Source organism: Mobula birostris, chromosome 3 (genome assembly GCF_030028105.1).
Source record: "Mobula birostris isolate sMobBir1 chromosome 3, sMobBir1.hap1, whole genome shotgun sequence".
NCBI lineage: Eukaryota > Metazoa > Chordata > Chondrichthyes > Myliobatiformes > Myliobatidae > Mobula > Mobula birostris.
In genome coordinates this window covers 114,880,655-114,900,321 of record NC_092372.1, presented here as the reverse complement: position 1 = coordinate 114,900,321, position 19,667 = coordinate 114,880,655, and the positions used below count along the sequence as shown (strand labels likewise).

At 44.0% G+C, this 19,667-nt stretch overlaps 1 protein-coding gene across 1 annotated transcript in view; it reads right to left on the bottom strand.

The window, feature by feature from the left end:
- LOC140195689 (uncharacterized) overlaps positions 1-19,667 on the bottom strand; it is a 58,951-nt gene that overhangs the window by 12,309 nt on the left and 26,975 nt on the right. Inside the window, exons 8-11 of the mRNA XM_072254402.1 lie at positions 12,174-12,334; positions 3,849-3,947; positions 2,687-2,832; positions 318-489 (exon numbers count right to left, since the gene is read on the bottom strand). Of these exons, the coding sequence (XP_072110503.1) occupies positions 318-489; positions 2,687-2,832; positions 3,849-3,947; positions 12,174-12,334 (578 nt within the window). The remainder of the gene's footprint in view (positions 1-317; positions 490-2,686; positions 2,833-3,848; positions 3,948-12,173; positions 12,335-19,667) is intronic.

The window sequence follows — 19,667 nt, the reverse complement described above, 5'->3', positions numbered from 1 at the left end:
AAATGGTACTTACAAGATGGCTTGGATGGGGAATCTCTGCGTCATCCTGTGAATGGCATCAGATAATATCTTGTGCCAATCCCGTAGGAAAATATACTGAGGGTAGTGATGAGTACAGAAGCAAACTATTTTTCTGCAACGCGTCTATTACACTTTCCTTGTGCTTTTCCTACGAAACACTAAATGAATCAGAACAGTGAAGACTGGTTCAAGTGGATCTGAGATCTTGGATATCAGCTTTTTCTAATTAATCAGCCAAACCTTGTCACTATTATATATTAAGTGGTTAGAATAAAGAAATTAACAACGATTCATACCGCCCAAATCAGCAAACTTTTGGCTGCTTCCTCTCCAATGAAATCGACAAGAAATTCTCTTGATATATTCGAAATTATGAAACTTGTCAACAGTGACAGTGGTACCAGGAATGCCAAAGAACTGAAGAACGCACTCTTAATCCAGGCATCCCTGTTCTTTGATTTGTGTTCGCTGAAATAGACGGAAATACCATGTCAACCAGTGAGCGGACGGCAGCATCTAAACACTCGCCACATCTCCGTGCTACTGAACGTTCAGTAATGCATGAAGCATATAGAGGACGCAGATTATCTGAATCGACACAGATTGTAATTAATGAGTCGTGCAGTTTAATTCAGGCAAACTAAGCCAAGCTATTTCAGGTTAATTTAATATTGAGATTCTGGGAATAAGTAAATGACATAAATTTTGCAATTTTATAGCTGAATCGCAATTTTTCAGTTGATTTAATTCATGGTTCACAATGGGCAGCAAATACCATTTGTTTTCCATACACTGGCATTGAAAAGTTTGGGCATCCTGGTCAAAATTTCTGTTACTGTGAATAGTTAAGTGAGTAGAAGATGAACTGATCTCCAAAAGTCATAAAGTTAAAAATGAAACATTCTTTTCAACAAGATTAGTGTATTATTTTTGTTTTGTACAATTTTAGAGTGAAAAAAAGGAAAGGAGCACTATGCAAAAGTTTGGTCAACCCGAGATTTCAGCTCTCAGATAACTTTTACCAGGGTCTCAGACCTTAATTAGCTTGTTAGGGCTATGGCTTGTTGACATTCATCATTAGGAAAGGTCGGGTATTTCAAATTTCAAAGCTTTATCAGTACCCTGACTCCTCAAACCTAGTCCCAACAATCAGCAGCCATGGGCTTCTCTAAGCAGCTGCCTGGCACTCTGAAAATTAATTGATGCCCACAAAGCAGGAGAAGGCTATAAGAAGATAGCAAAGCGTTTGCAGGTAGCCATTTCTTCAGTTCGTTATGTAATTAAGAAATGGCAGTTAACAGGAACGGTGGAGGTCAAGCTTAGGTCTGGAAGACCAAGAAAACTTTGTGAGAGAACTGCTCTTAGGATTGCTAGAAAGGCAAATCAACCCCCCCCTCCCCCCCCCCCGTTTGACTGCAAAAGACCTTCAGGAAGATTTAGCAGTCTCTGGAGTGGTGGTGCATTGTTCTACTGCGCAGCAACACCTGCACAAGTATGACCTTCATGGAAGTCATCAGAAGAAAACCTTTCCTGCATCACCACCTTCAAAATTCAGAGTCAGAAGTTTGCAAAGGAACATCTAAACAAGCCTGATGCATTTTGGAAACAAGTCTTGTGGACTGATGTTAAAATAGAACTTCTTGGCCGCAATGAGCAAAGGTGTGTTTGGAGAAAAAAAAGGTGCAGAATTTCATGAAAAGAATACCTCTCCAACAGTTAAGCATGGGGGTGGATCGATCATGCTTTGAGCTTGTGCTGCAGGCTGTGGCACGGGGAACATTTCACTGGTGGAATGTTTAATTTCAATTAAATGGCAGCATGTTCTGAAAGCAAACATCACACCGTCTGTAAAAAGATGAAAAAAGGATGGCTTCTACAACAATCCTAAACACACCTCAAAATCCTCAATGGACTACCTCAAGACACGCAAGCTGAAGGTTTTGCAATGGCCCTCACAGTCCCCGACGTAAACAACATCGAAACTATGTGGATAGACCTGAAAAGAGCAGTGCATGCAAGATGGCCCAAGAATCTCACAGAAAGTGCGAGTTGGTGCGACCTATGCTACCAGCACCAAAATCAAGAGAATAGGCTATGCTGGTTCGAGGAGTGGCCGACAGGAAAATGTTTAAATGGTCGAGTCCAATCTGAACTTTAGTGACGGAAGCTAACCGGTGACGATTGAACAGAAGATGGGAAGGTGTTAATCAAGAGCGGGAAAATTACGATTTTGGGCTGGTTTCAAGTCAATGTACGTTCTCGTCATTCAGGACATTATTAGTTCTGTCGAATTTTATCGAGGACGTTTTATTTGATCAACAATTCTTGTTCTATCTGTAAAGTACAAAATACTTACTTTTTAATCACTGTTGGGTAAAATGTTAGTTCCCTCTAATTTCTCCAAGTCTACACTGCACACCGTCGCATTTTTCCAAGATTTCACTGTCAATTCTTCAGATTCACAAGTAAACAATGAGATCAAGTAGAACTACGATGTCTGTTAAAATAAGGAAGTTCAACTTTCTCAGCAAATTCCACATAATATTTATCTGCCTTATCCACCTGAACATTTCAGAGTTAATGTGTATCCTGGCAATATGTACTGTACACTCAGAAACGTTATTCCGTTTGGCTCTCCTGGACAGCATGCACACCGCAATTTCACCTGTTCTTCTTTAGTTGCTGCTGGGCTGCCTGAATGACGAGTCCGCAGTCTTTCTCGAGCTGGTCCAGCGTGTTTTGAACAGTCCGGTTTATTGTTTTTTCTATGGTTGCGCATACCTCCTGAATCTGATTCACGCAACGCGATGGCTGTCAATACAAAAAGTAAGAACAAAAATGAGAACGGAGTCATTGAATTATCACATCCAGAAACACGGAGTGAGCGTCGTCTTAACCACATCGATTACGAGAGACCCTTCTCCAATCTCCCTGCTTCTTAAGATATTGGACTGACAACGCATGATTATTACCTGCATTTGCTCCAGCATTTGAGCGAGTGCAGAAGCAATGGCAGCAAAGGAAACGGGAATTACGATTGTTGCCAACAGTGTAAACCACTGTTACTAGTACGAAAATGAAAATTCGTTCAGTATATCTGAACATTCTTGTGAGATACATCTAAAAAAGTAGTAGGAGTGATTCAGTTTATTATCAACCACCTTCACAAGAACAATGCAGGCTAACTATCACCCACAAGCTATGAACAGTTGAAAGGAAATTACTTCAATGCTTAACTCCTATGCACATTTTTGTGATACATGGAGAAAGTATGGGAGGTAAGTGCTTGCCTCGCAGAATGGTGCGTAGAAGGCAGATAAATTAGGGGCATTTAAGAAACTCCTGGATAAGCAGGTAGACGTTATGTGATATTAGAGATGTGGCGCAGTAACTGGTCCTTTCAGAATGACCCCATCCCACTCAATTACACCCATATGACCAATTCACCGACTAACCCCTACGTCTTTAGTATGGTGAGGAACCCGGACCACCAGGAGGAAACAGGATCACAGAGAGAAGAAAGGAACTCCTTACAGACAGCAGCAGTAAGTGAACCCGGGTTCGCTGATGTTGTAATAGTTTATCTTAACTGCTGTGCTACCACTATGTTCTATGTTCTGTGTTGACACTTCACCGTCATATTAAATTACGAAAACAATTGGAGTCTTAAGTCATAATATTTCTTGAGGTTAATCTACCCCATTACTTACTACTATTTATCCACGATTATCTACATTAGAACTATATACGCGAACTGCGTTCTGTTCGTTTCTATTAGATTTACGCAGTATATTCCGCATTACACATTCAGTAAGTCATAGTCTTACTCTGTCTGGATCTGGGATGTAAATGGTTGGCATATCAAAGCCGCACTTGTTCAGTCCCGGTCTTTTGCACAGTTCTTGCACTATTTGCATCATCACTCTCTGGAGGAATCGAAAGGAAACGTATGATAGCTGGCAAAATTTGCGAAGAATAACAGATCTGCAATTGGCAACCCGCGTTGATATGTAAACTCCCAATGTTATAGAGCTCTTTGAATTCATTTTATTCCGCTATCTGCCACCAAAATAATGCATAAATAATCAACTGCCGTGGAAGGAAAATTGCTCTTACTTTATGCTACCAAACAGTGTTATTGAAAACGGCTTGCGATTTCTTCTGACATAATAACGAAGTGATCACACTGTTAGTTCTGTCAAATAAGAAATATTGTCCTCAACGGCATCTGATACAAATTATGCAGATAAGTACGTTTAACCCACTGAGAAGAAAGAAAAAAGGCAGGTTGCTACCAACGGCTCTCCTTTGGATCGGGACTACAGAGCGTCGTGGGAGCTAAATTCTGAAGGAAGGCAGTTCCCCCCCGCCCCCCACCACCCACGAGTGCAAGAAGGGCGAGACTGCGCAGGCGCGTGACGTCAACAGGACCGCGCGGAGAGTTTAAAAAGGAGACCACCCGATACAGCGGGCAGTGGAGTGAGTGAGAGCAGAGTGTAGGGCTTTGGCTTCAACAGGCTTCGGTGATAAACGGGAAGAGGCGAGAGCGAAGCACCAACTCTTTTTTTCTCCCCCCCCCCCCAACCCCTTTCGCGAATCGGCCCGGATAGACAGGAACAGCAGGGCTCTCACAGCTAACGGTTTATAAAGTTCGTCTGTTTGGCGAGGTAAGTGGGTGAGTAGACTTATTTTTCCTGTCTCATTCCTGTAGAATTAGGTAGTATGCCTGCAGGGTTAGTGCTTTGTTCAGGGTGTCAGATGTGGGAATCGTGGGAGACCTCCAGCCTCCCTGATGGCCACATCTGCGCCAGGTGCACCGACTTGCAGCTCCTCAGAGACCGTGTTAGGGATCTGGAGCTGCAGCTTGATGACCTACTGCTTATCAGGGAAAGTGAAGAGGTGATAGACAGGAGCTACAGGGAGGTAGTCATCCCTAGGCTACAGGGGTCAGAAAACTGGGTCACTGTCGAGAGAGGGAAGGGAAATGCTTGGATAGTGGAGAGCACACCTGTGGCTGTCCCCCTCAGCAACAAATATCTTGTTCTGGTTGCTGCTGAGGGGGATGACCTGACAGGGGACGCCCACGGTGACCGGGTCTCTGGCACTGAACCTGGTGCTGTTGTGCAGGAGAGAAGGAGGGAGAAGAGGAATGCGGTAGTCGTAAGGGATTGCATAGTCAGGGGAACGGACAGGAGATTCTGTGAGCCTGACAGAGATACCCGCATGGTGTGTTGCCTCCCAGGTGCCAGGGTATGGGATGTCTTGGATCGGGTCCTGAATATTCTAAAGGGGGAGGGTGAGCAGCCAGTTGTCTTGGTACATGTTGGTACTAATGACATAGGTAGGACAAAAGAGGAGGTCCTGAAGAGAGATTTGCTGGAGTTAGGAAGGAAGCTGAGAAGCAGGACCTCCAGGGTAGTAATCTCGGGATTGCTACCTGTGCCACATGCTAGCAAGGGCAAGGATAGTCAGATCAGGCAGATGAATGCATGGCTGAGAGACTGGTGTAGGGGGGCAGGGCTTCAGATTCTTGGATAATTGGGATCTCTTCTGGGGGAAGTATGACCTGTTCAAAAAGGACAGGTTACACCTGAACCGGAAGAGGACCAATATCCTGGCGGGAAAGTTTAATAGATCTGTTAGGGAGGGTTTAAACTAATTTGGCAGGGGGCTGGGAACTGGAATGATAGAGCGGAGGAAGGGGAAAATAGAAATAAATCTAAGATAGTGAGCAGTAAAGATGTCAGGAAAGACAGGCAGGTGATGGGGCAAATTTGTAGCCATTGGGATGAGTTGCAGTGCAATAAAGTTGCAGTGAAATCAAAGCAAAAAGTATCAAATACTGGTCTTAAGGTGTTGTACTTAAATGCACGCAGCATAAAGAATAAGTTGGATGATCTTGTTGTACAGCTACAGTTGGGCAGGTATGATATTGCAGCCATCACTGAGACCTGGCTAAAGGATGCATGTCTCTGGGAGTTGAACGTCCAAGGATACACGGTGTATCAGAAGGATAGGAAGGTAGGCAGAGGGGGAGGCGTGGGTTTATTGGTAAGAAATAATATTAAATCATTAGAAAGAGGTGATATAGGATCAGAAGGTGCAGAATCTTTATGGTTGAGCTAAGAAATAGCAGGAGTAAAAGGACCCTAATGGCAGTTATTTATAGGCCTCCAAACAGCTGCAAGGATGTGGACTACAAATTACAACTGGAAATAGAAAAGGCTTGTCAGTGTTATGATAATTGTGGGGAATTTTAACATGCGAGTGGATTGGGAAAATCAGGTCAGCACTGGATCTCAAGAGGGAGAATTTGTAGAATGCCTGCGAGATGGCTTTTTAGAACAGCTTGTTGTGGAGCCCACTAGTGGATCGGTTGTACTGGATTGGGTATTGTGTAATGAACCGGAGGTGATTCGAGAAATTGAGGTGAAGAAACCTTAGGAGGCAGTGATCATAACATGATTGAGTTCACTGTGAAATTAGAAAAAGAGAAGCCGCAATCTGATGTGTCAGTATTTCAGTGGAGTAAAGGAAATTACAGTGGCATGAGAGAGGAACTGGCCAAAGTTGACTGGAAAGGGACACTGGCAGGAAAGACAGCAGAGCAGCAGTGGCTGGAGTTTATGCGAGAAATGAGGAATGTGCAAGACAGGTATATTCCAAAAAAGAAGAAATTTTCGAATTGAAAAAGGATGCAACTGTGTTTGACAAGAGAAGTCAAAGCCAAAGTTAAAGCAAAGGAGAGGGCATACAAGGAAGCAAAAATTAGTGGGAAGACAGAGGATTGGGAAGATTTTAAAACCTTACAAAAGGAAACCAAGAAGGTCATTAAGAGAGAAAAGATTAACTATGAAAGGAAGCTAGCAAATAATATCAAAGAGGATACTAAAAGCTTTTTCAAGTATATAAAGAGTAAAAGACAGGTGACAGTAGATATAGGACTGATAGAAAATGATGCTGGATAAATTGTAATGGGAGATAAGGAGATGGCAGAGGAACTGAACGAGTATTTTAGAACATAAAACATAGAACCTAGAATAGTACAGCACAGTACAGGCCCTTTGGCCCACAATGTTGTGCCAACCCTCAAACCCTGCCTCCCATATAAGCCCCCACCTTAGATTCCTCCATATACCTGTCTAGTAGTCTCTTAAACTTCACTAGTGTATCTGCCTCCACCACTGACTCAGGCAGTGCATTCTATGCACCAACCACTCTCTGAGTGAAAAATCTTCCTCTAATATCCCCCTTGAACTTCCCACCCCTTACCTTAAAACCATGTCCTCTTGTATTGAGCAGTGGTTCCCTGGGGAAGAGGCGCTGGCTATCCACTCTATCTATTCCTCTTATTATCTGGCACACCTCTATCATGTCTCCTCTCATCCTCCTTCTCTCCAAACAGTAAAGCCCTAGCTCCCTTAATCTCTGATCATAATGCATACTTTCTAAACCAGGCAGCATCCTGGTAAATCTCCTCTGTACCCTTTCCAATGCTTCCACATCCTTCCTATAGTGAGGCGACCAGAACTGGACACAGTACTCCAAGTGTGGCCTAACCAGAGTTTTATAGAGCTGCATTATTACATCATGACTCTTAAACTCTATCCCTCGACTTATGAAAGCTAACACCTCATAAGCTTTCTTAACTACCCTATCCACCTGTGAGGCAACTTTCAGGGATCTGTGGACATGTACCCCGAGATCCCTCTGCTCCTGCACACTACCAAGTATCCTGCCATATACTTTGTACTCTGCCTTGCAGTTTGTCCTTCCAAACTGTACCACCTCACACTTCTCTGGGTTGAACTCCATCTGCCACTTCTCAGCCCACTTCTGCATCCGATCAATGTCTCTCTGCAATCTTTGACAATCCCCTACACTATCTACAACACCACCAACCTTTGTGTCATCTGAAAACTTGCCAACCCACCCTTCTACCCCCACATCCAGGTCGTTAATAAAAATCATGAAAAGTAGAGGTTCCAGAACAGATCCTTGTGGGACACCACTAGTCACAATCCTCCAATCTGAATGTACTCCCTCCACCACCACACTCTGCCTTCTGCAGGCAAGCCAATTCTGAATCCACCTGGCCAAACTTCCCTGGATCCCATGCCTTCTAACTTTCTGAATAAGCCTACTGTGTGGAACCTTGTCAAATGCCTTATTAAAATCCATATAGATCTCATCCACTGCACTACCCTCATCTATATGGCTGGTCACCTCCTCAAAGAACTCTATCAGGCTTGTTAGACACGATCTGCCCTTCACAAAGCCATGCTGACTGTCTCTGATCAGACCATGATTCTTGAAATGCCTATAGATCCTATCTCTAAGAATCTTTACCAACAGCTTTCCCACCACAGACGTAAGGCTCACTGGTCTATAATTACCCAGATTATTCCTACTACCTTTTTTGAACAAGGGGACAACATTCGCCTCCCTCCAATCCTCCGGTACCATTCCCGTGGACAACGAGGACATAAAGATCCTAGCCAGAGGCTCAGCAATCTCTTCTCTCGCCTTGTGGAGCAGCCTGGGGAATATTCCGTCAGGCCCCGGGACTTAATCTGTCCTAATGTATTTTAACAACTCCAACACCTCCTCTCCCTTAATATCAACATGTTCCAGAACATCAACCTCACTCATATTGTCCTCACCATCATCAAGTTCCCTCTCATTGGTGAATACCGAAGAGAAGTATTCACTGAGAACCTCGCTCACTTCCACAGCCTCCAGGCACATCTTCCCATCTTTATCCCTAATCGGTCCTATCTTCACTCCTGTCATCCTTTTTTTCTTCACATAATTGAAGAATACCTAGGGGTTTTCCTTTGCCCTACTCACCAAGGCCTTCTCATGCCTCCTTCTTGCTCTTCTCAGCCCCTTCTTAAGCTCCTTTCCTGCTTCCCTATATTCCTCAATAGACCTATCTGATCCTTGCTTCCTAAACCTCATGTATGCTGCCTTCTTCCACCTGACTAGATTTTCCACCTCACTTGTCACCCATGGTTCCTTCACCCTACCATTCTTTATTTTCCTCACCGGGACAAATTTATCCCTTACATCCCGCAAGAGATCTCTAAACATCGACCACATGTTTACATTTCCCTGCAAAAACATCATCCCAATTCACACCCGCAAGTTCTAGCCTTATAGCCTCATAATTTGCCTTTCCCCAATTAAAAATTTTCCTGTTCTCTTTGATTCTATCCTTTTCCATGATAATTATAAAGGCCAGGGAGCGGTGGTCACTGTCCCCCAGATGCTCACCCACTGAGAGATCTGTGACCTGACCCAGTTCATTACCTAGTACTAGATCTAGTATGGCATTCCCCCTGGTCGGCCTGTCCACATACTGTGACAGGAATCCATCCTGGACACACTTATCAAATTCTGCCCCATCTAAACCCTTGGAACTAATCAGGTGCCAATCAATATTAGGGAAGTTAAAGTCACCCATGATAACAACCCTGTTATTTTTGCACCTTTCCAAAATCTGCCTCCCAATCTGCTCCTCTGTATCTCTGTTGCTACCAGGGGGCCTATAGAATACCCCCAGTAGAGTAACTGCTCCCTTCCTGTTCCTGACTTCCACCCATATTGACTCAAAAGAGGATCCTGCTACATTACCCACCCTTTCTGTAGCTGTAATAGTATCCCTGACCAGTAATGCCACCCCTCCTCCCCTTTTACCGCCCTCTCTGTCCCTTTTAAGGCACTGAAATCCAGGAATATTGAGAATCCATTCCTGCCCTGGTGCCAGCCAAGTCTCTGTAATGGCCACTACATCATAATTCCATGTATGTATCCAAGCTCTCAGTTCATCACCTTTGTTCCTGATGCTTCTTGCATTGAGGTACACACATTTCAGCCCTTCTACCTTACTGTCTTTACACCATTTATTCTGCTTCTCTTTCCTCAAAGCCTCTCTGTGTGTTAGATCTGGCTTTCCTCCATGCACTTCTTTCACTGCTCTATCGCTCTGGGTCCCATTCCCCTAGCATCAGTCTTCACTGAGGAAGACATCAGCAGTATACCGGACACTCAAGGGTGGCGGGGAAGAGAAGTGTGCGCAGTCACAATTACGGCAGAAAAAGTAGTCAGGAAGCTGAATAGGCTAAAGGTAGATAAATCTCCTGGACCAGATGGAATGCACCCTCGTGTTCTGAAGGAAGTAGCTGTGGAGATTGCGGAGGCATTAGCGATGATCTTTCAAAAGTCGATAGATTCTGGCATCGTTCCGGAAGACTGGAAGATTGCAAATGTCACTCCGCTATTTAAGAAGGGGGCAAGGAAGCAAAAAGGAAATTATAGACCTGTTAGCTTGACATCGGTGGTTGGGAAGTTGTTGGAGTCGATTGTCAAGGATGAGGTTACAGAGTACCTGGAGGCATTTGACAAGATAGGCAGAACTCAGCATGGATTCCATAAAGGAAAATCCTGCCTGACAAACCGATTACAATTTTTTGAGGAAATTAAGGCTAGACAAGGGAGATGCAGTGGATGTTGTATATTTGGATTTTCAGAAGGCCTTTGACAAGGTGCCACACATGAGTCTACTTAACAAGATAAGGGCCCATGGATTTACAGGAAAGTTACATACGTGGATAGAGCATTGGCTGATTGGCAGGAAACAGAGAGTGGGAATAAAGAGATCGTATTCTGGTTGGCTGCCGGTTACCAGTGGTGTTCCACAGGAATCAGTGTTTGGGCTGCTTCTTTTTACATTGTACATCAACGATTTGGATTATGGAATAGATGGTTTTGTGGCTAAGTTTGCTGACGATACGAAGATAGGTGGAGGGGCCGGTAGTGCTGAGGAAACGGAGAGTCTGCAGAGAGACTTGGACACATTGGAAGAATGGGCAGAGAAGTGGCAAATGAAGTACAATGTTGGAAAGTGTATGGTTATGCACTTTGGCAGTAGTAATAAACGGGCAGAATATTATTTAAATGGGGAAAGAATTCAAAGTTCTGAGATGCAACGGGACTTGGGAGTCCTCGTACAGGATACCCTTAAAGTTAACCTCCAGGTTGAGTCAGTGGTGAAGAAGGCGAATGCAATGTTGGCATTCATTTCTAGAGGAATAGAGTATAGGAGCAGGGATGTGATGTTGAGGCTCTATAAAGTGCTGGTGAGACCTCACTTGGAGTACTATGGGCAGTTTTGGTCTCCTTATTTGAGAAAGGATGTGCTGACATTGGAGAGGGTACAGAGAAGATTCACTAGAATGATTCCAGGAATGACAGGGTTAACATATGAGGAACGTTTGTCCGCTCTTGGACTGTATTCCTTGGAGTTTAGAAGAATGAGGGGAGACCTCATAGAAACAGTTCGAATGTTAAAAGGCATGGACTTTGGATGTGGCAAAGTTGTTTCCCATGATGGGGGAGTCTAGTACTAGAGGGCATGACTTAAGGATTGAAGGGTGCCCATTCAGAACAGAAATGCGAAGAAATTTTTTTAGTCAGAAGGTGGTGAATCTATGGAATTTGTTGCCACGGGCAGCAGTGGAGTCCAAGTCATTGGGTGTATTTAAGGCAGAGATTGATAGGTATCTGAGTAGCCAGGGCATCAAAGGTTATGGTGAGAAGGCGGGGGAGTGGGACTAAATAGGAGAAAATGGATCAGCTCATGATAAAATGGCGGACCAGACTTGATGGGCCGAATGGCCTACTTGTGCTCCTTTGTCTTATGGTCTAAACTTCATTCTCCTCTGTGATCCACTGTCTGGGTGTTTAAACGTTTCTTTAATGTGTAAACACTCTTATCTGTCGTTCTTCTGCCCCGGCTCTGACGTTCTCCATTGCAAACGTCATTAAAATCTAATTAACGAAAGGAAACGTTGATATCCACTTATTTATAAAGAACACTACAATCAGAGTCATGAATATGGTTTCTGTTTTGGCGTGGTGCAACTATTATGTATGTTAGCATTCGTTTGACTTGTAATTATTTCCTATGGCATGATTTAGTTACTTAAAAAGAACGTCCTACCAAATTCAGGACAATTTTAAACGTATTGCTTAAATGGAATCAAAATCCTCATATTCATTCATTCAGATTAACTAAGCGTAGTTTTCACTGAACAGCATGGGCCAATAACTCGATTTCACAATACATCTTTGAAGATTTCTGGCCATACCTGTCTGTCAGTCTCAGGGCCAGCTTCATCCGCTTTGCTGAGGTAAAACTTTATCTTATTGCCCTGATTCTCGTTCAGCTTTTCCACAATGTTCAGGGTCCGTTTACACAGGGCTTGGCCCATTGGATCAAAGAAGACAAAGATTAAGTCGGCCTGTTCACCTGCAAGTGCAAGACAAGGAAGCAGTTCATATTGCACAATTAGTTAGGAACATAGAAACCTAGAAAACCTACAGCACAATACAGGCCCTTCAGCCCACAATGATGTGCTGACAATGTACTTACTTTAGAAATTACCCAGGGTTACCCATAGCCCTCTATTTTTCTAAGATCCATGTACCTGTCCAAGGGTCTCTTAAAAGGCCGTATTTTATCCGCCTCCATCACCGTTGCCAGCAGCCCATTCCACACACTCACTACTCTCTGTGTGAAAAACATCTTCTCTGTCAGGTCACAGAGTCATGGACTCATATAGCCATTCTGCAGGTAAACGGTCTCTTTATCATCATTTAACAGAGCTCACCTGTTTGGCTGTGCAAGTTACAACTTTCTCTAACAAGTCTTTGCATAGAAATACAACTGACTGTGAGACAATCAGAATCAGAATCAGGTTTATTATCACTGGCATGTGACATGAAATTTGTTAACTTAGCAGCAGCAATTCAATGCAATACATAATCTAGAAGAAAAAAATACATAAAATAAATAATAAATAAATAAATAAATTGCAGTGTACGTATATTGAACAGATTAAAAAACATGTAAAAACAAAATTATCAACATAGAAACATAGAAAATCCCGACCGCACAATACAGGCCCTTCAGCCCACAAAACTTTGCCGAACATGTCTTTACCTTGGAACTACCCAGGCTTACCCGTAGCCCTCTATTTTTCTAAGCACCGTGTATCCATTCAGGGGTCTCTTAAGAGACCCTATCGTTTCCGTCTCCATCACTGCCGTGGGCAGCCCATTCCACGCACTCACACTCTCTACGTAAAAAACTTACCCCTGATATCTCCTCTGTACCTACTTCCAAGCACCTTAAAAATAAGCCCTCTCGTGCTAGCCATTTCAGCCCTGGGAAAAAGCCTCTGACTATCCACACGATCAATGCCTCTCATTGTCTTGAACACCTCTATCAGGTCACCTCTCATCCTCCATTACTCCACAGAGAAAAGGCCAAGTTCACCCAACTTTGATCTAGCGAGGGCAAGAATAGTAGGATCAGGCAGATGAATGCGTGGCTGAGAGACTGGTGCAGGAGGCAGGGTTTCAGATTCTTGGATAATTGGGATCTCTTCTGGGGGAAGTATGACCTGTTCAAAATGGACAGGTTACACCTAAACCCGAAGGGGACCAATATCCTGGTGGGAAGGTTTAACAGAGCTGCTAGGGAGGGTTTAAACTAATTTGGCAGGGGGGTCGGAACCGGAATGATAGAGCGGAGGAAGGGGAAAACAGAAATAAATCTGAGATAGTGAGCAGGAGAGACAGGCAGGTGATGGGGAAAATTTGTAGCCATTGGGATGAGTTGCAGTGCAATAAAGTTGCAGTGAAATCAAAGCAAAAAGTACTAAATACTGGTCTTAAGGTGTTATACTTAAATGCACGCAGCATAAGGAATAAGGTGGATGATCTTGTCATACAGCTACAGATGGGCAGGTATGTATATTGTTCACCCAAGGCATGCTCCCCAATCCCGGCAACATCCTTGTAAATCTCCTCTGTGCCCTTTCCAGGGTTTCCACATCCTTCCTGTAGTGAGGTGATCAAAACTGTGCACAGTACTCCAAGTGGGGTCTGACCAGGGTCCAATAAAGTTGCAACATTACCCCTCGGCTCCTAAATTCAATTTCATGATTGATGAAGGCCAATGCACCGTGAGTGTCCTATGGACTCGGACCCCAAGATCCTTCTGATCCTCCACATTACTAAGACTCTGCCATCATATTTGACCTACCAAAATGAACCACATCACACTTATCTCGTTTGAACTCCATCTGCCACTTCTCAGCCCAGTTTTGCATCCTATCAATGTCCTGCTGTAACCTCTGACAGCCCTCCACACTATACACAACACTCCCAGCCTTTGTTTCATCAGAAAATTTACTAACTCATCCCTCCACTTCTTCATCCAGGTCATTTAAAAATGCTGTCTGCTTAAAAAGTGGGGTAGTGTCCAAGGATTCCTGAAGTCCACAATCAGCTCTTTCGTCTTACTGACTCTGAATGCCAGGTTGTTGCTGTGGCACCACTCCGCTAGTTGGCATATCTCGCTCCTGTACGCCCTCTCGTCACCACCTGAGATTCTACCTACAATGGTTGTATCATCAGCAAATTTAGAAATGATACTTGAGCTATGCCTAGTCACGTGTATAGAGAGAGTAGAGTAGTGGGCTAAGCACACATCCCTGAGGTGCACCAGAGTTGATTTTCAACGAGAAGGAGATGTTATCACCAATCCACACAGATTGTGGTCTTCCAGTTAGGAAGTCGAGGATCCAATTGCAGAGAAAGGTACAGAGGCCCAGGTTCTGCAATTTCTCAATCACGATCGTGGGAATGTTGGTTTTAAATGCTAAGCTATAGTCGCTGAACAGCATCCTGACAAAAGTGTTAGTGTTGTCCAAGTGGTCTAAAGCCATGAAGAGAGCCATTGAGATTGCATCTGCCATTGACCTTTTATGGCGATAGGCAAATTGCAATGCGTCCAGGTCCTTGCTGCTGCAGGAGTTCAGTCTAGTCATGACCAACCTCTCAAAGCATCTCATCACTGTAGATGTGAGTGCTACCGGGTGATAGTCATTAAGGTAGCTCACATTGTTCTACTTTGGCACTAGTAAATTGTTGCCTTTTTGAAGCAAGTGGGAACTTCTGCCACAGCAGTGACAGGTTGAAAATGCTCTTGAATACTGCCACTGGTTGGTTGACACAGGTTTTCAGACCCTTACCAGGTATTCCATCCAGAGCTTCCGCCTTGCGAGGGTTCACTCTCTTTTAAGACAACCGAACATCGGCCTCTGAGACAGAGATCACAGGGTCACGAGGGGCAGCAGGGATCTTCACAGATGTAGTTGTGTTCTCCCTTTCAAAGCCGGAATAGAAGGCGTTGAGTTCAACTGGTAGTGAAGCATTGCTGCCATTCATACTATTGGGTTTCTCTTTATGGGAAGTAATGCCTTGTAAAACCTGCTGTGCACCCGATGTCACCTCCAACCTCGGTCGAAGTTGTCCCTTCAAGCTTGAAATAGCCCTCCGCAAATCATACCTGGTTTTCTGGTACAGGCCTGGGTCATCAGACTTGAATGCCTCAGACCTAGCCTTCAGTCGACAATGTACCTCCTGGTTCATCCACGGCTTTAGGTTTGGGAATGTACAGTAAGTCTTTGAGGGCACACACTCATCCACACAGGTTTTAATGAAGTCGTAACAGCTGCAGCATACTCAGCCAGGTTCGAGGATGAATCCCTGAATAGAGTCCAGTGCACCGATTCAAAGCGGTCCTGTAAGCGCTCCTGTGCTTCCCTTGTCCATACTTTCTTTGTCCTCTCTGCTGGTGCTACAGTCTTCAGTCTCTGCCTATACTCAGGGAGTAGAAGTACAGCTAGGTGATCAGACTTCCCGAAGTGAGGGCGTAGAATAGCACGATAGGCATTCTTGATAGTAGTGTAGCAATGGTCCAGTGTGCTGTTTCCACTGGTATTGCAAGTGATCAGTTGATGGTAATTGCAAAGTGATCCAGAATATTCTGAAGGGGGAAGGCGAGCAGCCAGTTGTCTTTGTCCTTGTTGGTACCAATGACATAGATAGGAGAAGGGAGGAGGTCCTGAAGAGAGATTTCCGGGAGCTAGGAAGGAAGCTGAGAAGCAGGACCTCCAGGGTAGTAATCTCGGGATTGCTTCCTGTGCCACGTGCTAGCGAGGGCAAGAATAGTAGGATCAGGCAGATGAATGCGTAGCTGAGAGACTGGTGCAGGAGGCAGGGTTTCAGATTCTTGGATAATTGGGATCTCTTCTGGGGGAAGTATGACCTGTTCAAAATGGACAGGTTACACCTAAACCCGAAGGGGACCGATATCCTGGCGGGAAGGTTTAACAGAGCTGCTAGGGAAGGTTTAAACTAATTTGGCAGGAGGGTCGGAACCGGAATGATAGAGCGGAGGAAGGGGAAAACAGAAATAAATCTGAGATAGTGAGCAGGAAAGACAGGCAGGTGATGGGGAAAATTTGTAGCCATTGGGATGAGTTGCAGTGCAATAAAGTTGCAGTGAAATCAAAGCAAAAAGTACTAAATACTGGTCTTAAGGTGTTATGCTTAAATGCACGCAGCATAAGGAATAAGGTGGATGATCTTGTCATACAGCTACAGATTGGCAGGTATGATATTGTGGCCATCACTGAGATGTGGCTAAAGGATGCATGTCTCTGGGAGCTGAACATCCAAGGATACACGGTGTATTGGAAGGATAGGAAGGTAGGCAGAGGGGGAGGCGTGGCTTTATTGGTAAGAAATAATATTAAATCATTAGAAAGACGTGATATAGGATCGGAAGGTGCAGAATCTTTATGGGTTGAGCCAAGAAATTGCAGGGGTAAAAGGACCCTGATGGCAATTATTTATAGGCCTCCAAAGAGCTGCAGTGATGTGGACAACAAATTACAACAGGAAATAGAAAAGACTTGTCAGAAGGGCAGTGTTATGATAATTGTGGGGGATTTTAACATGCGAGTGGATTGGGAAAATCAGGTCAGCACTGGATCGCAAGAGAGAGAATTTGTAGAAAGTCTGCAAGATGGCTTTTTAGAACAACTTGTAGTTGAGCCAAATAGGGGATCGGCTGTACTGGATTGGGTGTTGTGTAATGAACCGGAGGTGGTTAGAGAGATTGAGGTGAAGGAACCCTTAGGAGGCAGTGATCATAACATGATTGACTTCACTGTGAAATTTGAAAAAGAGAAGCCTAAATACGATGTGTCTGTATTTCAATAGAGTAAAGGAAATTACAGTGGCATAAGAGAGGAACTGGTCATAGTTGACTGGAAAGGGACACTGGCGGGAAGGATGACAGAACAGCAGTGGCTGGAGTTTATGCGAGAAGTGAGGAAGGTGCAAGACAGGTATATTCCAAAAAAGAAGAAATTTTCGAATGCAAAAAAGGATGCAACCGTGGTTGACAAGAGAAGTCAACGCCAAAGTTAAAGCAAAGGAGAGGGCATACAAAGAAGGAAAAATTAGTGGGAAGACAGAGGATTGGGAAGTTTTTAAAAGCTAAAAAAAGGAAACTAAGAAGATCATTAGGAGGGGAAAGATTAACTATGAAAGCAAGCTAGCAGATAATATCAAAGAGGATACTAAAAGCTTTTTCAAGTATATAAAGAGTAAAAGACAGGTGAGAGTAGATATAGGACCGATAGAAAATGACGCTGGAGAAATTGTAATGGGAGATAGGGAGATGACGGAGCAACTGAAGGAGTATGTTGCAACAGTCTTCACTGAGGAAGACATGAGCAGTATACCGGACACTCAAGGGTGGCAAGGAAGAGAAGTGTGCGCAGTCACAATTACGACAGAGAAAGTACTCAGGAAGCTGAATAGTCTAAAGGTAGATAAATGGAATGCACCCTCGTGTTCTGAAGAAAGTAGCTGTGGAGATTGTGGAGGCATTAGCGATGATCTTTTAAATGTTGATAGATTCTGGCTTTGTTCCGAAGATTGCAAATGTCACTCCACTATTTAAGAAGGGGGCAAGGAAGCGAAAAGGAAATTATAGACCTGTTAGCTTGACATTGGTGGTTGGGAAGTTGTTGGAGTCGATTGTCAAGGATGAGGTTACAGAGTACCTGGAGGCATATGACATGATAGGCAGAACTCAGCATGGAATCCTTAAAGGAAAATCCTGCCTGATAAACCAATTACAATTTTTTGAGGAAATTGCAAGTGGGCAAGACAAGGGAGATGCAGTGGATGTTGTATATTTGGATTTTCAGAAGGCCTTTGACAAGGTGCCACACGAGGCTACTTAACAAGATAAGAGCCCATGGAATTGCGGGAGAGTTACATACGTGGATAGAGCATTGACTGATTGGCAGGAAACAGAGAGTGGGAATAAAGGGATCCTATTCTGGTTGTCTGCCGGTTCCCAGTGGTGTTCCACAGGGGTCCACGTTGGGGCCGCTTCTTTTTACATTGTACATCAACGACTTGGATGATGGAATAGATGGCTCCGTGACTATGTTTGCTGATGATACAAAGATAGGTGGAGGGGCCGGTAGTGCTGAGGAAACAGAGTCTGCAGAGAGGCTTGGATAGATTGGAAGAATGGGCAAAAAAGTGGCAAATGAAATACAATGTTGGAAAGTGTATGGTTATGCACTTTGGCAGAAGAAATAAATGGGCAGACTATTATTTAAATGGGGAAAGAATTCAAAGTTCTGAGATGCAACGGGACTTGGGAGTCCTCGTACAGGATACCCTTAAGGTTAACCTCCAGGTTGAGCCAGTGGTGATGAAGGTGAATACAATGTTGGCATTCATTCCTAGAGAAATAGAGTATAGGAGCAGGGATGTGATGTTGAGGCTCTATAAGTCGCTGTGAGACCTCACTTGGAGTACTGTAGGCAGTTTTGGTCTCCTTATTTAAGAAAGGATGTGCTGATGTTGGACAGGGTACAGAGAAGATTCATTAGAATAATTCCAGGAATGAGAGGGTTAACATATGAGCAACATTTGTCTGCTCTTGGACTGTGTTCCTTGGAGTTTAGAAGAACAAGGGGAGACCTCATGGAAACATTTCAAATGTTGAAAGGCATGGACAGAGTGGATGTGGCAAAGTTGTTTCCCATGATAGGGGAGTCTAGTACGAGACGGCATGACTTAAGGATTGAAGGGCACCCATTCAGAACAGAAATGCGAAGAAATTTTTTTAGTCAGAGGGTGGTGAATCTGTGGAATTTGTTGCCGCGGGCAGCAGTGGAGGCCAAGTCATTGGGTGTATTTAAGGCGGAGATTGATAGGTATCTGAGTAGCCAGGGCATCAAAGGTTATGGTGAGAAGGCGGGGGAGTGAGACTAAATGGGAGAATGGATCAGCTCATGATAAAATGGCGGAGCAGACTCAATGGGCCGAATGGCCGACTTCTGCTCCTTTGTCTTAGGGTCTATTGTCTTATGGACTCTCCGTGTCTATCCTGCCTGTTATTTTCCGAAAGGATTCTGAATGATTTGTCAGGCAGATTTCCTCTGTGGAAAAACATGACTTTTTTTATCATGTCTGTCCAAGTACTCGAAACCTCCAACATCTTTCGAGCCATTGATGTCAGGATAACTGGCCTATAATTTCCTATTTTTTTCTTCCTTCTTACTTAAAAAATACAGTGACATTTGCTATTTTCCACTTCTCCTAAAACGTTCCAGAATTTTGAATATTCATTAGTAATGTCTGCACGATATCTCCATCTACCTCTTTCTGAACCCTGTGTTGTAGATCTGGTCCAG